At 38.8% G+C, this 19,464-nt stretch overlaps 1 protein-coding gene across 4 annotated transcripts; it reads left to right on the forward strand.

The window, feature by feature from the left end:
- The first annotated feature begins 440 nt into the window (after positions 1-440).
- On the forward strand, positions 441-17,711 carry CDKN3 (cyclin dependent kinase inhibitor 3). Of its 4 annotated transcripts, none has more exons than XM_042943271.1 (8): positions 441-581; positions 2,751-2,833; positions 5,491-5,546; positions 6,063-6,107; positions 8,774-8,996; positions 13,148-13,179; positions 15,486-15,586; positions 17,476-17,711. In XM_042943271.1, exons 1-8 carry the CDS (start codon positions 573-575, stop codon positions 17,560-17,562), a joined length of 636 nt encoding a protein of 211 aa, XP_042799205.1. In that variant the 5' UTR covers positions 441-572; the 3' UTR covers positions 17,563-17,711. The 4 variants fall into 4 exon arrangements, with proteins under 4 accessions (XP_042799205.1, XP_042799206.1, XP_042799207.1 ...); XM_042943272.1 differs by having other exon boundaries at positions 444-581; positions 8,777-8,996; positions 15,483-15,586; XM_042943270.1 differs by having other exon boundaries at positions 448-581; positions 15,483-15,586.
- Positions 17,712-19,464: the final 1,753 nt, after the last annotated feature.

Raw genomic sequence — 19,464 nt, forward strand, 5'->3', positions numbered from 1 at the left:
ACAAGGTATGTTTATATTCTGTATTTTTAGCCCTGTGACCATAAGTATAAAGTCTACGAGGTGTGGTGTGTTTTCACAAGGTGCTCCAGGACAGCGCTCCCCCTCTGCCCTTAAAATTTTTTTAAATAAAAGAATTAAAAAATTTTAAAAAATTTAAAAAATCAAGAAAAGAGACAAAATTCCCTACCCTGGTACCACTCTGGAATCCTGCCATGAGAAAGGCTTTCCAGCATCCTCAAAAGTGTTGGGGGCCGTTCAGAGGCTTTCTCCGGGCCCCGCGCTCCGCCCCCTCCCTCTATGGTGCCCTCCCAGCCAATCAACGTTCTACAGGGCCCTCCTCCCGCGCGTCTTTCAAAAGCCCCCTAGAAACCAATGAGCAGTTAAAGGTACTCGGGGGCGGAGGAAAAAATAGGGAGAGGGTCTGATTGGTTCCTAGAAGTCGCCGCGCCCCGCCTCACAGAAGGATGTACCAATGAGCTGAGCGGAGGGGCGGCCTCCGCGCGGGGCGGTCGCTGAGGCGCCGGTGCTGCTAGACGGAGGCGGCAGCCGGTCACGACGTGGGGCGGCCAGCGATGAAGCCGGTGAGTCGGGCAGAGGCTCGGAGAAGCGAAGCCACAGGGAGAGAAGCGGTCCCCGAAGCCAGTTTGCGGGCCCAGGGACAGCCCAGGCCTGGTCCCGGGCCTGACTCGCGCTGTAACCGTCCGAGGTCGGGGAGGTGGTGCTTACCTAAATTGGGGAGAGCGATGATTGAAAAGGAACAGGGTCGGTGGCGGACGAGGGGAAGGCGGACATTCGTTGTGAACCTGTCGTGCACAGGCTGGGAACTGTCTCCTGCAGAGTCTCCTAAGCCTCAGGAGAGCCCTGCCAGAGAGGGCTGAATCCCGTTTTATGGAGGAAACTGAGGCATGGAGAACTTAGGTGTCTCCGTGTATCAGTTTGCCTGATACCCAGCCCCAAGGGATGTCCGGGGCTGCCCCGCGCCCGCTGGACAGCGGTCCTCACCGCAGACGGGGAAAACCTCACCATAAACGATTGCCAATCCCCATTTGTGGGTGCTTCACCATCCCCCGGGGCCAACTGGCACTGCGTCCTTTTCTGGGGTTCAGAATCCCTGGGCCAGGGGAAGCAGAAACGTCCAACTCTGTTAGGATTTGTAAGCCTGGCTGGGAAAGCCTGAGTGAATGGGCCACACTCTTTCTTTCTCTCTCTGAAAATCTGGAATCATCAAAACTGCTTTAAAGAGAAAGGAAAAACAGATGCAGGGTGCTGTGGCCCCACCTGACTCACATCACCCACCACCAGGGTTTGCAGCCTACTGAATATTTAAAAACCTTTGAGTTGATAATAATACAAAGAGATCCAAAGCAACTCAAATCCGTAGCCTAAATGGCTCTGTAATGTGATCTTGTAGTAACAAACAAGACCGTTATAGAATATAGCTTGAGAGCTGGAAAGGACATTAGCTGGTGACACTTGCTAATCCCCATGGTTCCATGTGGAGAGGCATCAGCTGTCCTTCACTCTTGGCCTCTTTCTCCACTTGTCCCCAGAAGGGACAGAGTGAGGGATCTGATCCCCCAGTTTGAGAGGAGCTGAACACAAGCAGCTGAACCCTTTCGTCCCTTCTCTCTGCAGAGATTACTTCCTAGGGCGCTCTTGGCCACTGGGGAGCCCTGGGTTGTCCATAGCTGCCTATGACTGGGGGAATGAGTCCCTATTCTGGAGTGAAGAATTGACAAGCCCACTTAACCACAGCTTTAAAGCCACGTCCTCCCTTTAACACTCAGTAATAAAACTAACCTCTTGATTTCCATTTGCCTCTCCACTGTGTTATCTCTCAGTTGGTTCCAAGTAGGAAGTAAGAAGAAAGGTGTGTTTTTCACTGGTCCTATGAAACAGCTGCCCCTCCTTTAGAAAACAGGCCTACAGGATTGAGTTCCAACTCTTTAGATCATTGTGCAAAGTCCATCTCAGTGTGTCTAGTCCACGGGTTCACAAAGTAGCAGGTTATCCTACCTGTACACCCCATCCACCAAACTAGTAGGCTGTTAGGAGGGTTATTGTTTGAGAAATGGAGGAGGCAAACTACCCCAGCTTCATCTTCTCTGCCCTGATGTTTCAGTTCCTGAAAACAAGCTCTTTCCCCTTTTGCCTTTATTGCCTTAACTTCTTCCCTATCTGCCTAAAAACCTCCTGCCCATCCTTTAAGACCCAGCTAATGTATGTCCTCTGAAGCTCTGTCCAGCTCCCTGAGCAGTCACTCCCTTCCCTGCCCTAAAGTGCATAGTTTATGCTTCCAGGTTAGCACTTACAACTTTCTTCTGTAATCTATGCACTTATCTCTCCCTCCAACTATACTGAAGCTATTTATTTCATGGCTCTTTGCATCTCCAGAGCTTGGCAAATAAAGGTGTTCAAGAAATGTTTGTGAATGAATGAATATATCTCCTCACTTTCTAGTTGTGGAAAACTGAGACCCAGAATAAATTGGAGTTGCTTGTCCAAGATTATATGGTAAATGGCAGAGCCAAGACCAGAATCCTGGTTTGTTACCAATCCAACTCTCTTTCCATCAGAGTGCTGTAATTATCAATAGGATGGTAAAATCTATTTATTTTTGCTATTGCTGAACATTCTCATAGTCCAAATTGAATAAATTGCAAATATGCATTCATTGTGTTAAGCAAGGGTCAGCTTATATGTAAATATTTTTATTTACAGTTATTTAACATAACTGATTTCTTTTGAAGCCTAGTTTATTGCAAACAAGTGAGTTTGACTCATCAGATGAAGAGCCTATTGAAGATGAACAGACTCCAATTCAGATATCATGGTATGTTAAACTTCTGATCAATGATGAGCTAAATTATTTGATCTGTACATCATAATCCATGTAGATACGTAGTCCACATATTAAAAATATTTAGTGGGGTCCCTGGGTGGCTCAGTCATTGAAGTGTCTGACTCTTGATTTCAGCTCAGGTCATGATCTCACAGTTCGTGAGATCAAGCCCTGCGTCGGGCTTTGCGCTGACAGCCCAGAGCCTGCTTGGGATTGTCTCTCTCTTTGCCCTTCCCCTGCTCACTCGCTCCTCACCAGCGCATGCTCGCTCTCTCTCTCTCTCTCTCTCTCTCTCAAATTAAATAAATAAATAAATAAATAATAAATAATATTTATAAATAAAATAAACAAATAAATAATATTTATTTTATATAAATAAATAAAATAAATATTTAGTGATTTTTTCTGCTGGTTGTATAATTCTAATCTTTAAGGGATTTTCTAATTCTGCTTTACTATCTATGATATAATAATAAATAAAATAAAAAATAAAATAAAAAATATTTATAAATAAATAAATAATATTTATTTTATATAAATAAATAAAATAAAAAATATTTAGTGATTTTTTTTCTGCTGGTTGTATAATTCTAATCTTTAAGGGATTTTCCAATTCTGCTTTATTTACTATCCATGATAGAATAAGGCTTTCCTTTTTGGGGGGCTTAGGGGGAGATTGTTCTTCTGCATTCAGAAAACCATAGTAGAAACAAGTAACTAAGGAGTTGAGATAAAATCAGAATATCTCCCATTTGGTACCAAAACTTACTTATTCTTTTAGGACAAAAGAATAGTATACCAAACATAGGATGAGATATTTAATTGTTTGTCATTTAGTCAAATCCTAGAACTACTTGCCACAGTCATGCATCTACTAGCAGACCCTGCTTAAGATAAAAGCCATATTACCACAGATACTAGAACAAAAAACAAATGTTTCTATATAGAATCAACTTAAAAATCTTGGCAGTGACTTCTGGTTACACCAGATTCTCTACAACAATCAATGCTTTTTCTCATCCCTGTAAATGTAATAATCTCTCTTTAAGAAAACACCATTCCCACTCTAAAAAACAGTATGGTTTTCCTCACAAAATTAAAAACAGAACTACCCTATGACCCAGAAATTTCACCACTAGGTATTTATCCAAAGGATACAGGAGTGCTGATTCGAAGGGGCACGTGCACCCCCATGTTTATAGCAGCATTATCGACTGATAAATGGATAAAGAAAATGTGGTGTATATATACAATGGAATATTACTCGGTGATCAAAAAGAATGAAATCTTGCCATTTGCAACAACGTAGATGGACCTAGAGTATATTATGCTAAACGAAGTAAGTCAGGGAGAGACAAACATCATATGATTTTACTCCTACATGGAATTTAAGAAACAAAAGAGATGAACATAGGGAAAGGGAAGCAAAAATAAGATAAAAACAGAGGGAGACAAACCATATGAGACTCTTAAATACAAAGAACAACCTGAGGATTGATAGTGGAGTGTCGGGTGGAGGGATGGGCTAAACGGGTGAGGGAGCATTAAGGAGGGCACTTGTTGGGATGAGCACTGGGTGTTATACACAAGTAATGAATCACTAAATTCTACTCCTGAAACCATTATTACACTATATGTTAACTAACTTGGAGTTTAATTTTTTTTTAAGTTTCTAAAAAATTTTTAAAAAGAAAATACCATTCCCAACTATAGGAAGAGAAAAAGAGGGTGTTATCCCTAAAGTTCCTTTTATTCCACCATCAAATAACAATTATCTTTCATTTCCCTCCTTACCCCCCTTTCAAACTCAAAACCTCATCTAATTTTCAGAGTCACATGGTATTTATATGATGACCTCTGTTTTCCTCTAAACTCATCTTCTGTCTTGTAGACAAGGTTAGCCTCTACCCACTTTGTCCCTGAGTACTGTAAACTGGGAATATGATTTCTTGAAATTGTTTTATTTTAACCAAAATCTATTACAACATGGGGTGCCTGGGTGGCTCAGTCAGTTAAGCATCCGACTCTTGATTTTGGCTCAGGTCATGATCTCACAGTTCATGAGTTCAAGCCCTGCATCTGCCCTGTCAGCACAGAGCCTGCTTGGGATTCTCCCTCTCTACCTCTCTCTCTGCTCCTCCTCTGCTTGTACTCTCTTTCCCTCTCAAAATAAATAAATAAACTTTAAAAATATTTTTTTAAAAGAGGAAGGCTACAAAGAAATCTTAAAATAGTAATATAGAATGAATGCTGGGGATGAAATCGTCAGAAGGTAATTTTCTAGCTTATTCCCCAAGGTTACTAATACAAAGTATCTCAGATATCATACCACAGGGTAACTTAAAACCTTAATGCTTTATACTACCTGTAGGCAATCTAGGCATTATTATCTTTAAGGTAAGTTTAAGTTAACTTGCCACTTTTAAGACTTAAATTGTGACAAAGTAAATGATAAGTCCCTGTTTTAAAACTTCCAGCCTCTTTGGGCCTTTTTGTGAACAACACATTGATGTTTGCAAATGCATTTTTGTTTTATGACTATGGTCAAACTTTAAAACACCCTTGTTCAATGCCAAGCACACATGTGTTAAACTGAATTTCCATTTACAACTTTTTAAAAAACTGAATTAAAGTTTTATTCTTTTCAGGCTACCCCTGTCACGAGTGAATTGTTCTCAGTTTCTTGGTTTGTGTGCTCTTCCAGGTAGGTTTACAGTTGGCTTCCTATTGAGATACTTCAGATAATTTTTTGTCAGCTAACACATCATACTCTGTACTGAGCAGTAAGAGAACTTCATAGATCAGCAGCCTGGGGAAGTCACTTTTGGAAGCCCTCCTGTGGGCTGTAGCTAAAAGAACACAGATCACTCTTCAACCCTTCCAGACCCACATTCGTGGTTCTATATTTCTGACTCACCTACCTTAATAAAACGTAAACACTGGGGTACAGGTGAGGCTGAGGGCAACAAGCAGGTACTTGTTATAGAAAGGACACAGAGCAAAGAATCTTTGGATGAGGAGTTCCTTCAGCTGGGATCTCTGAATCCCTGCAATTATATTACTAAGAATATAAGAAATCGAAATCCATATTCAAAATGAAATTGCAACATATAAATGATCATATGGTATGACTTTCTAAAGTAGCTGTGTTTGTGTTTAAGTATATTTCTTATATATGATTAAAAACTGACTTTTTCGCTTGCCTTATTACTGCTTATAGGTTGTAAATTTAAAAATGTTAGAAGAAATATCCAAAAAGATACAGGTAGGTGTAACATGAAACAACCATATTAATAGTTTTTTTCTGAATAACACTGAAAATAATCTCTCTGTCAAAAAGAACAAACGTTAGTCTCTGTTTGGTATACCAAATAAATGTTTGATATTTCATAGTTTTAAACTATAGATTTATTCTAACATGAGAAGAGGTATTTGCAAAGGGCACAGAGAACTAACTCATTTACTAAACATAGCATTGCTTTTCACCGATTGTTGTAGTTACACATAGAAATTGCATTTGAGTTTAAAATGTATACATTAGAGGGAGGAAGGTATGTAAACAGAAAACTGACATTTCACTGCCAAGATCTTTGAACACACTATCCTTTGCAGACTTGATTGTTGTGATAGCAGAAATTAAGCCTGAACTGGGAACCCAGAGGTAGTAGTGAAATTGTCCATCCTGGTTAGAATTTAGAGATCCAGCATCTAGGTGAGAAAGATGGAGTAGGGCCAATCTTCACAGGCCCAAAGATGTTCATACCACTATAGCCTCAAGTCTAATAATCCCACAAATATTCTGACAATCCACCCCAATTTGGAGTTTACATATTCCATGATACTAAAAAACTTGGATTTTCAAAATATTTTATCCTGCTTGGCCTCAAATAGCTCAAGGCTAATAAATAGTCCTACCAATGTCCTTATAATACAACAAAATAAATATAGATATAAATATAATATATAAATGATATATATAAATATATAAGATAAATGTCATATATCTTGATTCTGACCAGTAAAAAATTGTTGAATCTTACATTTTTTTCCCAGTTGTTTTGGAGTATCAATTTATTAATGTACCTTCTCTAATTTATTCCTTACCTACCAAAAAGGACTGGAGGCTAGTAGATTAGTTGACTCTTGCAGTATTTGTAAAGATTCTCTGATTTAGAGGTACCTGCCATGGTAGGAACTTTTCATTCGGAGACCATTTAAGTCATAAGCAAAATATAATGAAAATCACTAGTTCAAGAACCAGCCTTGCACATTTTGGAAAGCCCTGTTCCCTTCCAATATTTTGGAATTTGGGGTTTCCAATAGCTTACCAAACCTTTTGTCTTCCATTGAGATCTTGAATGCAATCCAATCCAATGTATAAGAGATGACAATCTGATAGGAGAGACCTAGACTCTCCCTGCACAAGCTCTTGTGGCTCCTCCTCTTTCTAGGAAAGCTTGAAAACCACTGTATAATAGCAATTATGTGTGCGAAAGGCAGATAGAAAATTACCTACTCTTGAAAATGGTGAAGTATGCTAACTACAGGTTTAATCCTTTTAGAAGTACAAAAAAAAATAATAGCATTACCTAAAGCAGCACTGTCCACTGGAAATATAATGGGAGCCACAAATAGAAGCCATGTATGTAACTTTACATTTTTAAGTTGCCACAGTAAAAAATTAAAAACAGATGAAATTAACTTGATAATATATTTTATTTAACCTAACATAGCCTAAATAGTACATTGTCAATGGCTTTAAGTATAAAACAAATTATTAATGAGATATGGGGGGTTTTTTAAATTTTTTTTTTTTAGCATTTATTTTTGAGACAGAAACAGACCATGAACGGGGGAGGGTCAGAGAGAGAGGGAGACACAGAATGTGAAACAGGCTCCAGGCTCTGAGCTGTCAGCACAGAGCCCGACACGGAGCTCGAACTCACGGACCGCGAGATCATGACCTGAGCTGAAGTCAGACACTTAACCAACTGAGCCACCCAGGCACCCCAGATATGGGCTTTTTGTACTTAACCTCTGAAATCAGATCTATATTTTACACTTATAATACATCTCAATTTGCACTAGCCACATTTCAGGTACTAATCTGGAGGTTCATGATGAAAGGCACTTTGTGTTTAGTTAAATGGCCCAGGATTTGGGAGGCAGGGGGAGAGAGGAGACTGAGATCATCCAGAATTAGTTATTCATTTTGAACCTAATGGTCTATAATGAATATTGCCATAAGGACATTCCACTGTATAGAATGGCCTATAGTACAATTGCTTGGTTCATATTCATTATAGTGAAAATTAGCTAAGTTGCATAATTCTAACACAGTTAACGTTTTATTTCTGGAGACCTAGTCCACAAAATTAGATGCATGATGGGGTGGCACAGTACAAACATAAAGGAGAACATGAGCTCAGGCACCATGGGCATGCTGGAGATTTACATACAAGGCGTAGGGTCAAACAAAACAGCAGTGATGAAAGTAACAAACGTGAATTTTGTGAGAAAAAATCAGGGGGAAAAATGTGCTGTCAGTTCTTCACAAGAGTTTATCTTGAAGTATTAGATGTTTCAAAATTTACTTTAAAGCAGTATTGAAAAGATCTTTTTTCAAGAACAGCAATATAATTGACTCATCTTAAATTCAGTAAAAAGCATTTTGAATTATTAAGTCAGGTTTAATTTTAAGCACCTTTTGGTTCAGGCATTTCTAATTCCTATTTTGTGCTTAGTGACTTCATTTTAACCCTACTTTGAAGACAGATTAATATTGTTTTAGATTATCAATAAGTATTTCAAATGCATAGATTATCATTTGTTAGTTTGGCTTAAGAAATTTAACACCACATTCTCTGTCTTGACTGTATTTAAATTTGTAATATTTTGTACATGTGTATCCGTCTCTTGGTCTATTGGCAGAAGAACTAAAGAGCTATGGTATACAAGACATATTTGTTTTCTGCACCAGAGGGGAACTGTCAAAATACAGAGTCCCAAACCTTTTGGACCTCTACCATCAGTATGGAATTATCACTCATCATCATCCAATCCCAGATGGAGGGACTCCTAACATAGCCAGCTGCTGTGAAATAATGGAGGAGCTTGCAATCTGCCTTAAGAATAACCGGAAAACCTTAATACAGTATGTTTTTCTTTTCTCTGTATGTTACATGAGAAATGTCCCAGTCAGAATGATTTTTCCAATTATTGCATCCTTACTTACTTATTACTTACCTTATAGTTTGGTGCAAGGATTAAAAGGAGATAAGGCATCAGGGCACGTGGATGGCTCAGTTGGTTAAGCACCTGACCCTTGGTTTCGGCTCAGGTCAGAACCTCACAGCCATGAGATTGATCCCTGTGTCGGGCTGCATCAGGCTCCATGCTGTCAGCTCAAAGCTGCTTGGGATTCTCTCTCTCTCTCTCTCTCTCTTTCTCAATCCCCCCTCTCAAAATAAATAAACTTTAAGGAAAAAAAAAAGAGATAAGATATGAAATTTCTAGTACAATGTCTGCTACAGAGCAAGCACTCAGATATTTACCTGCTTTGGATTCTGTGTCTCCCTGTCTCTCTGCCCCGTTCTCACTTGTGCTCTGTCTCTATCTCTCAAAAATAAATAAATGTTAAAAAAAATTTTTCTGGGGCACCTGGGTGGCTCAGTTGGTTGGGTGTCCGACGTCGGCTCAGGTCATGATCTCACAGTTTGTGAGTTCGAGCCCCATGTCAGGTTCTGTGCTGACAGCTCGGAGCCTGGAGCCTGCTTCGGATTCTGTTTCCTTCTCTCTCTGCCCCTCGCCAACTTGTGCTCTGCCTCTCTATGTCTCTAAAAAAATAAAGAAGTGTAAAAAAAAATTTTTCTAATTAGCAAAGAAATCATTCATAAGCAATGAGCAGTCTTAAAAATATGACTGGAAAATTACATTTGATGATATGAATTTCTCACCAGAATGAAGGAGGGACTCCCATTGCTTGTCAATGGCTATGCAAAGCTGCTGGTATGGAAGTTTAAAACAAAATAAAATGTGTTAAGGGAGAAAAAAGGAGAGAAAAGAAAAAGCACAGAGAAAGGAAAAAGGGAGTGACAATCAGCAAAGGACAGTAGCAATACAAAGATTAGAAGTGGTACCATGGATAATAATAGTAGATGCCCTGCCAGCAGTGAGACCCGTAACAGTAGAGGGCCAGCCATAGGCAGCAAACTATTCCTTCTCTGTGCTTCTTGTACTTTCTGTATCCTAATAAACTGCTTAATCCTTTCTGGAACAAGATAGAGTATTAAATAGTTTGATACCTCAAAAGCCCTAAAGTCACTGCTTTAAGCTAGAAAATATGCAGACTATACCGAATAACCAGGGCGCCGGGCTCAGGGTAGTAAGGGAAAGGCAAGCCCAACTACCTTCTCTCCTTCAATCTAGAGCTCCGGGGCCTCATGTCAACAGTTTCCATTTGAAGGCAAACCAGCCAGTACAAGGGTCTTTGGGGACACAAACCATATGTGGCTGAACTAAACTCTAATGTACAGAGAACTATAGCCAGGAGAGTAGGGAATAAAGAGAAACCATCCCGCATTCTACAGTTTCCAACCTTTCTCTAGAGAAAAGCATAATCTGTAATTCTAAGCAATTACTAATTGCTTTACTAGTTATAAAAGCAAAACTTTAGACTAAAGTTGTCTCTGGTAAATTTTCTAGTAAGACTAAGTTAAATAGCATTAGATGATTAGCTGTGGCTGGTGAAAAATATTTTCCAATTTTTGGACCTATTTTTTTTAATTTTTTTTAATGTTTAATGTTTTTTTTAATGTTTTTGAGAGAGAGAGAGAGAGACAGAGTACAAGTGGGGAAGGCGCAGAGAGAGAGGGAAACACAGAATCTGAAGCAAGCTCTTCAGATGCAGGCTCTTCTGTGCTGAGCTGTTAGCACAGAGCCTGACATGGGGCTTGAACTCACCAACAGCAAGATCATGACCTGAGCCGAAGTTAGATGCTTGACCAACTGAACCACCCAGGCACTCCTGGGCCCATTTTTCAAATCAGTCCTGAGATTTTTTTTTTTTTTTTTTTAATAAATCCTTGGAAGCAGCCTCTACTGAAGAGTTTCCGGAGATCAAACTAGCTCAGATAGTGAAATTTAACAAATACTACTCAAGCAAGTTCTAGCACACCAAATGCTGTCTGCTGTTTGAACAGAATACAAACAGGATGGAAAGATGGTTGGGTAGCCCCTGCATATGTTGAATGCTTCTGGTTCCCATAAAATAAAGCATCTGATGACTGGAAATTTTCATTGTCCTAGAGCTTTCAGAGGTGTCCTATAGTGACTAATGTTTGGATAAAGACAATTTTCTATCCATTCTGCTATCTTTGAGTGCCCACATTGCTAGACGGCTCTAGAGTTTATCTCTCAGAAACTAGGTCTGGTAAATTGTTTTCCACTGTCTTGCTGCCTGCCAATACTGTCTCACTGATTCTCCCTGTGCATTTCTGTTGCTTTATAAAATCAGGGGATGCTACTTGCCTACTGTACTGTGCTATTTCTAAAAAAAAAAAAAAAAAAAAAAAAAAATACTACAAAACAGGTAGCTTAGAAAAGAAACTTATTCTCCCCCAGTTCTGAAGCTACAAGTCCAAAATCAAGGTGTCAACAGGACCATATTCCCTCTGAGACTTTGACAGAATCCTTCCTTGCCTCTTCCTAGCTTCTAGTGGTGGCCGTCACTCCTTGGTGTCCTTAGGCTCACAGCCATTATCACTCCAATCTCAGCCTCTGTCGTCACATGATTCTGCACTGCTGTGTCTTCTCAGGATACTTCCTCCTATAAGGACACCAGTCATATTGGATGACCCAGCTGGGTTAGGGCCCAATGACCTCATCTTAGCTTGATTACATCTGCAGAGACCCTATTTCCAGATAAGGCCACATTCACAGTACCAGGGATTAGGACTTCAACATAGCTTTATGGGGATACAATTCAACCCATAACATCTACTGTGCACCAAACACTATGAATACAAAACACACACTGTGAGGCACAGTCCCCACCCTCAAGGAGCCCCTGCTAACAACACTACATGGAAGTGCAGTAAGATTCACACAAGGTATGCACAAGGCAGCAAAAATGACAGTGATGGTTTCTGTGGGGGCACAAAGGCAGTTCAGAGCTAGACTTGAAGGATAAGCAGGAATCAGAGGAGGAAAGATAAAGGTATCAATGGGTAGAAAGCAGTATTCATCTTGCAGAAAACCACTGAAGTGTTCTACCTCTCTCCACCTGTCTATGGTAGATCCTTATATCTGGCCTATTTGTGGAAAGCAAGTTCATGAATACATAGGAGTCAGTATCTGTTTGGTCCTCTATCTCACATCCTATCCCAAGACATAGATCTCCAGCTTCATCTTTAGTACACCACTGTAATTTATGTTCCTGATAAGTCAGCAGCACCAAATTAGGTTCAGTATACCCTCTAAGAAAGTCAGGAATTGTATAATACATTTTTTTTTTTTTTTAGCATCTTTGAAAGTAGTTAGAATGAATGGTTTTATTGCTTTGAGGTTAATCATGATTTTTTTCTGGAAAATCCAGTTATACAGACTGCTGATTTCTTCACAAGGCTAGACAATAGCAGCTAACATTCATTTACTTCTTACTCTGTGCCAAGCTCTGTTGTAAGCCCTTTACAAATGTTAGTTACGTCATTCAGTCCTAACTATGATACAGATTCTGTGGCTGCCACTATTTGATAGATGAGGTTAACCCAGAGAGGTTAAATAACTTCCTTAGGTTCACACATGTAATAATGACAGATTGACCATTCAGCCCCAGACAGCAGGGCTCTAGAAACCATGCTTTAAATCTCTGTAACATGCCACCTCTGTATTCTTTTTAGATAAATAAGGAGTTGTTGTGTCATATGGACTTGTCCCATAACCACTAAGGTTTTGTTTAGACAGAGGAAATAAACTGGCAGTTGGTAAAAATAGTCTGATTTCTATCTATTTAGTAACATGTTCCACTTCTCTGATGTGGATACTGGTGTTTAAAAAGATCAATAAAAAGGCCCTGCCTGCATTGATTCTTAGAGGTATTCAGAGAATACCTCCCAACAAATAAACAAGCACACTTTACTCTTTATTAATGTAAAAATATTTATTAACCTCTGTGTGCCAGGCACTGTGCTAGCAGGCACTATTAAATTTAGAAACAGAAGGCAAATTTAGAAGGAACAAGTCTTTAGTTCTAATTGGCGGGGTGAAATGAAAATGTCTAATATTCAAATTGTGCTTCCCTTTCAGCTGTTATGGAGGACTTGGCAGATCTTGTCTTGGTAAGAAATTTATTTTCATTATTCAGTAATTTTTTTAAATCCTCAAAGTAGACAAAAATATCCTGTTTCTGGGCCATGTGCTCAGTTTGTATTAAAATGAGACAAAACACAATATAAATCTGCTAAGACCTAAAGATTTATTTAAAGGGGCGCCTGGGTGGCTCAGTCAGTTGAGCATCCGACTTCGGCTCAGGTCATGATCTCACGGTTTGTGAGTTTGAGCCCTGCGTCAGGCTCACTGCCTGTCAGCACAGAGCCTACTTAGGATCCTCTGTCCCCCTCTCTCAACACCCCCCCCCCCCCGCGCTGACTCTCACATGCTCTCATAAATAAATAAATGAATGAATGAATTTCAAGGCCCTTCATTCGGTATTCTCTAGAAAGCTAGGGTGGGAATGGGAAGTCTTTTTAACATTATTTTGAATGATTCTGCAAAAGATACTGTGCAAGTCTTAGCACCTACATTCTTGCGTTTTGTTTTCTAATGCTTTCTTATGCAGATGTTAGGATACTGACAGTAAATTCTAAATTATATCCATGGGTAACATAAGTATGAAAACCAAAGTTAATTACTTCATGTAATTACTGTTCACCTTTTTTTTTCTTTAACATTTATTTATTTTTGAGACAGAGACAGAGCATGAACGGGGGAGAGTCAGAGAGAGAGGGAGACACAGAATCTGAAACAGGCTCCAGGCTCTGAGCTATCAGCACAGAGCCCAAAGCGGGGCTCGAACTCACGGACCGCAAGATCATGACCTGAGCTGAAGTCGGCCGCTTAACCGACTGAGCCACCCAGGCGCCCCAACTGTTCACTTTTTAATAAATGTGTTAGAAGGGGCGACTGAGGTTAAGCGTCCAACTCTTGGTTTCTGCTCAGGTCACGATATCACGGTTCATGGGTTTGCACCCCACATCAGGCTCTGTACTGACAGTGTCAGGCCTCCTTGGGATTCTCTCTCTCCTGCTCTCTCTGCTCCTCCCTGGCTCTCTCGCTCTCTCAAAATAAATAAATTTTTAAAAAATAAAATAAAATAAAAGTATTAGAAAACAAAGTTAATGAAATGCCATACTAGAGTTAACAGTTATTCCTTTTAATGTTGGAAAGTATCAAAATTAAAAGCTTTTGTGCTTCTAAGAACATTATCAAAATGAAAAGATAACCCAGAGAATGGGAAAAAAATATTTGCAAACCATATATCTGATAAGGGACTTACCTAAAAAGAATTCTTACAACTCAATAATAAAAAGACAGCCCAATTTAAAGGATGGACAAAGGATCTGAATAGATATTTCTTCAAACAAAATACACAAATGACCATTAAGGACATGAAAAGATGCCTACCATCATTAGTCATCTAGGAAATGCAAATCAAAACCACAATGAGATACCACTTAATACCCATTAGGATGGCTATTACCCGAAAAGTAGAAAACATGCACTGGGATTTGGGGAAATTGGAACCTTCATATACTGCTGGAGACAGAGTAAAATGGTGCAGCTGCTTTGGAAAATAGTCTGGCAGTACTTCCTCAAACATTTAAACATACAGTCGCCCTTTACCCAGCAATTTCATGAGTTCTATGCCCAAAAGAAATGAAAACATGTCTACACAAAAACTTGGACACGAACATATATAGCACCATTATTAATAATAGCCAAAAACTGGAACCAGCCTAAATGCCCATCAACTGACTGTGGGTAAACAAATTGTGTGTCTGTACAATGGAATATTATTCATCCCTAAGAAGGAATGAAGCAGTTACAAGCCTCAATATGTGTGAGTCTTGAGCACGTTATGCTAAGTGAAAGAAGCCCATCACAAAAGGCCGCATATGGTTGCATTTATATGAAATGTTTAGGCAAATCCACAGACAGAAAGTAGATTAGTGGTTGCTCAGGAGAGGGGTGATGGGGGACAGGGGAGGATGACAACGGAAGACAGGGTTTCTTTTTGAGGGGATGAAAATGTTCTAAAATTGTGCTGATGGGTGCACATATCTGTGAATACACTAAAATCCACTGAATCGTACCCTTTAAATGAATGAAACATATGGTCGATTAAATATAATTCAATAAAGCTGTTAAAAAGAACGAAGCCAGTGTTAAACTTCAATTCAACCGCAGTCATTTAAAATCATAATTTAACTGTCAAAAACACATACTAAAAGACCTCAGTCATTTAATTCGTTTGGAACAATTACACCAAGCTCCATCTTCTGCGCCAGCTGAAGTCTAATTAAATATACAATGCTCTACCCCATCATTAATAATACACTATTTTCCTAACATGTTCTGTTAGTAGCTGCTTGTCTCCTACTATACCTGTCTGACACAGTTTCACCAGAGCAAGCCATAGACAGCCTGAGAGACCTAAGAGGATCTGGGGCAATACAGACTATAAAGGTAAGGAGGTTGACTGTTCTGTGTGGTTGTGGTTTAGGGGCAGTTATAGACACAGTGTCCTGTATCATCAAAAGGGCACTGAAAACCCACTGCATTCTATTATTCAGATATCACCTGTTCAACATTTATGTTTAAATATAACCTGGATGTCTGAAAAAGTTCACAGTGTTTCAAACAAAATGATGAAAAATCTGAACTTGCCAGTTTACTCTCGCAGGATCTCCTACCGTTCAGTTTTTACCCATTTAGTTCTCAGAATGAATCCTCTCATCTGGAAAAATGAGGGGATTACCATAAACTTGGTAGTTTCTTAGCCTAAAAGATCTAGTGAAGATCCTCTCACCAAAATATTTAATAAACATAGATGAGAGGCACCTGGGTGGCTCAGTCAGTTAAGCGTCTGACTTCGGATCAGGTCCCTCATCTGACGGTTCGTGGGTTCGAGCCCCACGTTGGGCTCTGTGCTGACAGCTCACAGCCTGGAGCCTGCTTCGGATTCTGTCTCCCTCTCTCTGCCCCTCTCCTGCTTGTGCTCTCTCTCAAAAATAAATAAAAAACATTTTTAAAAAAATTTTTTAAAGTAGATGAATGACTAGAATACAAAAAATGCAAAGCAATACTAATTATCCTTTGCTGTGGATAACTAAAGTGACATCTTCCACATTTACTTTCCCCTCAACAGCCACAAAATCTCTGCAGTAGCAATGCCCCAAGGATATTATTATGTATTAATGTTCCTGAAAGATTCTGCAGATTTCACTTTATTTCTAGATATGTAAAGCTAATTTGTCTTCCTTTCCCAAGAGCCCTGTGTCAGCATTAATCGACTAAACCAGAGGATCAGGCACTCTTAAAGAGGCCTGGCCTTTAGTGGCTTCCTGGCCTTGAGTCCATCTTCCCAGAAGCAGGGGTCTACCCAAGTGTCATGGATATGAATTATTATAGTAACTAACAAAGTCACCAAGCAGCATAATTCTCAGGGCTTAAAGAAGGTTGTTCAAAATAATCCATACAGGATGCACTTCCCTCTTCAGGTTCTCAAAACAGAGAATTCACCTTCTTATCTGTTAAACAATTCTTCAAATTCAACATGTTATCAAGTCTCTCAAAACAAAATGGTCAAACATTCGCATATGTGTTTTACACCTTTAATCTTGGAGTGAATTAAGCCCACATTATATAGGCTGTCCAGTTGATCACCTCAGCATTCTGTGGCCAACAGGCTTTCCCATCTCTGTGCTGATGTGCTGAGCAATGTGCAATTTCAACTTCCCAATAATGAGAAGAAATGAGATGACTGGCAGAATAAGAACATCCTCTGGGAAACTATTAAAACTCCAAATAAATTAAAAGTTTTTTTAATTTTGCTTATCTGTTAAGATTAGTCATTTTTTTTAAAAAAAAATATTGACTACTCTGAACATTGTTGCAAATGGGTTATATCACAAGCAGCAGAATCTAGGGCTTCTATAAATGAAGAAATAGATTTTCTTGAATCTACTACTGTTAACTATTACAGAAAGTACCCTCTCCTCCCTACTTAACCCCCAGAGGAAAATACATTAGCAAAAAGAATGCCTTCGTGTACTATTTTTAATTTTAATTTGCTCCTGCCAGTAAAAGGAGAAAGGATTTTACAGATTTATAAAACATTCATATGTATTACACATTGCCTTCTGATTTTGAGAGACTTTTCAAGTAAGTTTTTTCACACCATATGCAGCTTTATCAAAAGGTAAGACTTCTCCATAATGCAAACGCTTCCTTACCCAAAAGGATGTAGAATTGTTCTTAGCAATTATTTTTTGATTCCTGATGCCTACTAGGATTGTACTACTCTGCTAACTAGTTTTCTACAATGTATTTCAATATATCTTTACTTTTTTCAGCAATATAATTATCTTCATGAGTTTCGGGACAAACTAGCCGCACATCTATCATCAAGAGATTCATTATCAAGATCTGTATCTAGATAAAAAAGAATTTCAAATAACATATATATGACCATGTCTGAAATTTAAGAGCTATTTAACATAATTTGTATTGAAACAAAATTTACTAGTGTTATCAACTTGAATGTAAATGTGTACGTGCAAATATTCCTAAAGCTTTTATTGACAAATTTCAGTTGTATCTCTTATCTCTTATAGAAGATCGAAAAACTGCTATATAATTTTTGAAATGTACTGTCTCCTCTGGTATGTTTTACTTAGAAATAATGCTGAAGTGAGCATATGGAAAAATGTTTCACTGCCTATTTTTATTATTTACCACACTTTTACCTCATTTTATGATTTGTAACTACCAGGTGGAATGCGACATAGTAATAAATGCAAAAATGGGTATGAGTACAAACTAAAATCAAGTAACTTTCACCCTCTGTTCCTCCCACTTTTCCTCCCATGGCTTTTCCTCCTTCATAGACATACACGAGTGAGAAGGATCCTATGAATCTTCTGGACACCTCCCTCCCAATGCTGGATCATCCCCAATAGGTGTTTATCCAGCATTTGCTGGAACATTTTCAGATATGAGGAATTCCTTGGTTCAGACAGGTGCTCTCTTTTTAGACCACTCATTTTTTACCCTAGGGACTACACAGAATGAATTAAATCCCTCTTTCATTTCTGTTAGAAAGCACTTATCTACAGATTAACAGTCTCTAATTCCCTCCCTCACCTCACCCTATGCTACTGAATATGTCTTTTTGTCTTTAAATGTAATGTTGAACAGTTGTTTGCACTGTAGACAAGGACATTTTCACAGATAGTGGTGGCTTTCGTATCACCTGCAATAGTCCCTTGGCTGTGACTGGCACCTCCCCACGAGACAAAGTAAATTTCACATCAAAACTTTTGGAATAATCATCTAATTGCCAAAAGTTTTCTTCTGTTTCAAACTTCTCTTGCTGCTTTAATTTCATTGGGGAATACTTCAGAACAATTACTAGTGCTGTTTGGGAACTTCAGACCAGACAGCCAGTATGTTCTAGAATATAAAATCAGTATTCTAATATTTTTATGTCTACACTGATTTCAGAACTTAAGGTTTTGTAAGTATACTAAGGAAGATGGGAGAACCACACATATCATACCAGTATGTGAATCTTTAAACTGTGGGGGTTTCTAATCCAAGATAATAATGCCAAAAGTTATAGGTGGAAAAAATTTTTTTCAAGTAAGTACAGGCTGCAATAATAGGTTGACCTTCCTCATGATTTCAGTATTACAACCAAAAACAATTTACAAATCACAATACTTATTAAACTTTAGGAAATCACTGAAATTGATACTAGCAAATCTTGTATGTTGCTTCTCCTCAATAGGAATATAAAGCTTATTCATGAACACTTAAGAAAGTGGAAGAAAAAGGTTGGCATGGATTAATCAAATCCTTTAATAATCAAATGAATTTCCCAAGTGCATGCTTCTCTCATTTTTACTGCAAATTCCAGTTAAGCCTTCCATGTTTAAAATGCTTAACTACTTTAATACTAAGTATTAAGGAAAAACATCAGTTATTCCATAACAGAATCATGGAATGGGGCACTACTCAAAAGAATATAATTTCACATAGTTGGAAAAGTATTTTCTCTACCTAACCTGTGGAACAGCCCTCAAACCAATGGGGCAGAGAGACAAGGTAGAGTCCTGGTCACACACAAGCCAGAGTTAGCTGCTGAAACTGAATTAACACAGAGACTCAGCCATTAACCATAAGCTACACAAGGCCACATTTGAGATGGTTTTTATTTAACATACAAAAGCAAAATAAATTAAGCTCTAAGGTAGGGCTACTTAAGGGCATTTTCTTTGGACAGCGGTACAGCACCGATCAGGCTAACTTAGATTTTAACAAACCGTGAGCACAGATGGATA

The sequence above is a fragment of the Panthera leo genome, chromosome B3 (assembly GCF_018350215.1).
Source record: "Panthera leo isolate Ple1 chromosome B3, P.leo_Ple1_pat1.1, whole genome shotgun sequence".
Taxonomy (NCBI): Eukaryota; Metazoa; Chordata; class Mammalia; order Carnivora; family Felidae; genus Panthera; species Panthera leo.

Coding starts and splice junctions, on each gene's coding strand:
- CDKN3 (XM_042943270.1), top strand. Junction 2,834..5,490: donor ACTCCAATTCAGATATCATG/GTATGTTAAACT, acceptor TATTCTTTTCAG/GCTACCCCTGTCACGAGTGA. Junction 13,180..15,482: donor ACTTGGCAGATCTTGTCTTG/GTAAGAAATTTA, acceptor ATGTTCTGTTAG/TAGCTGCTTGTCTCCTACTA.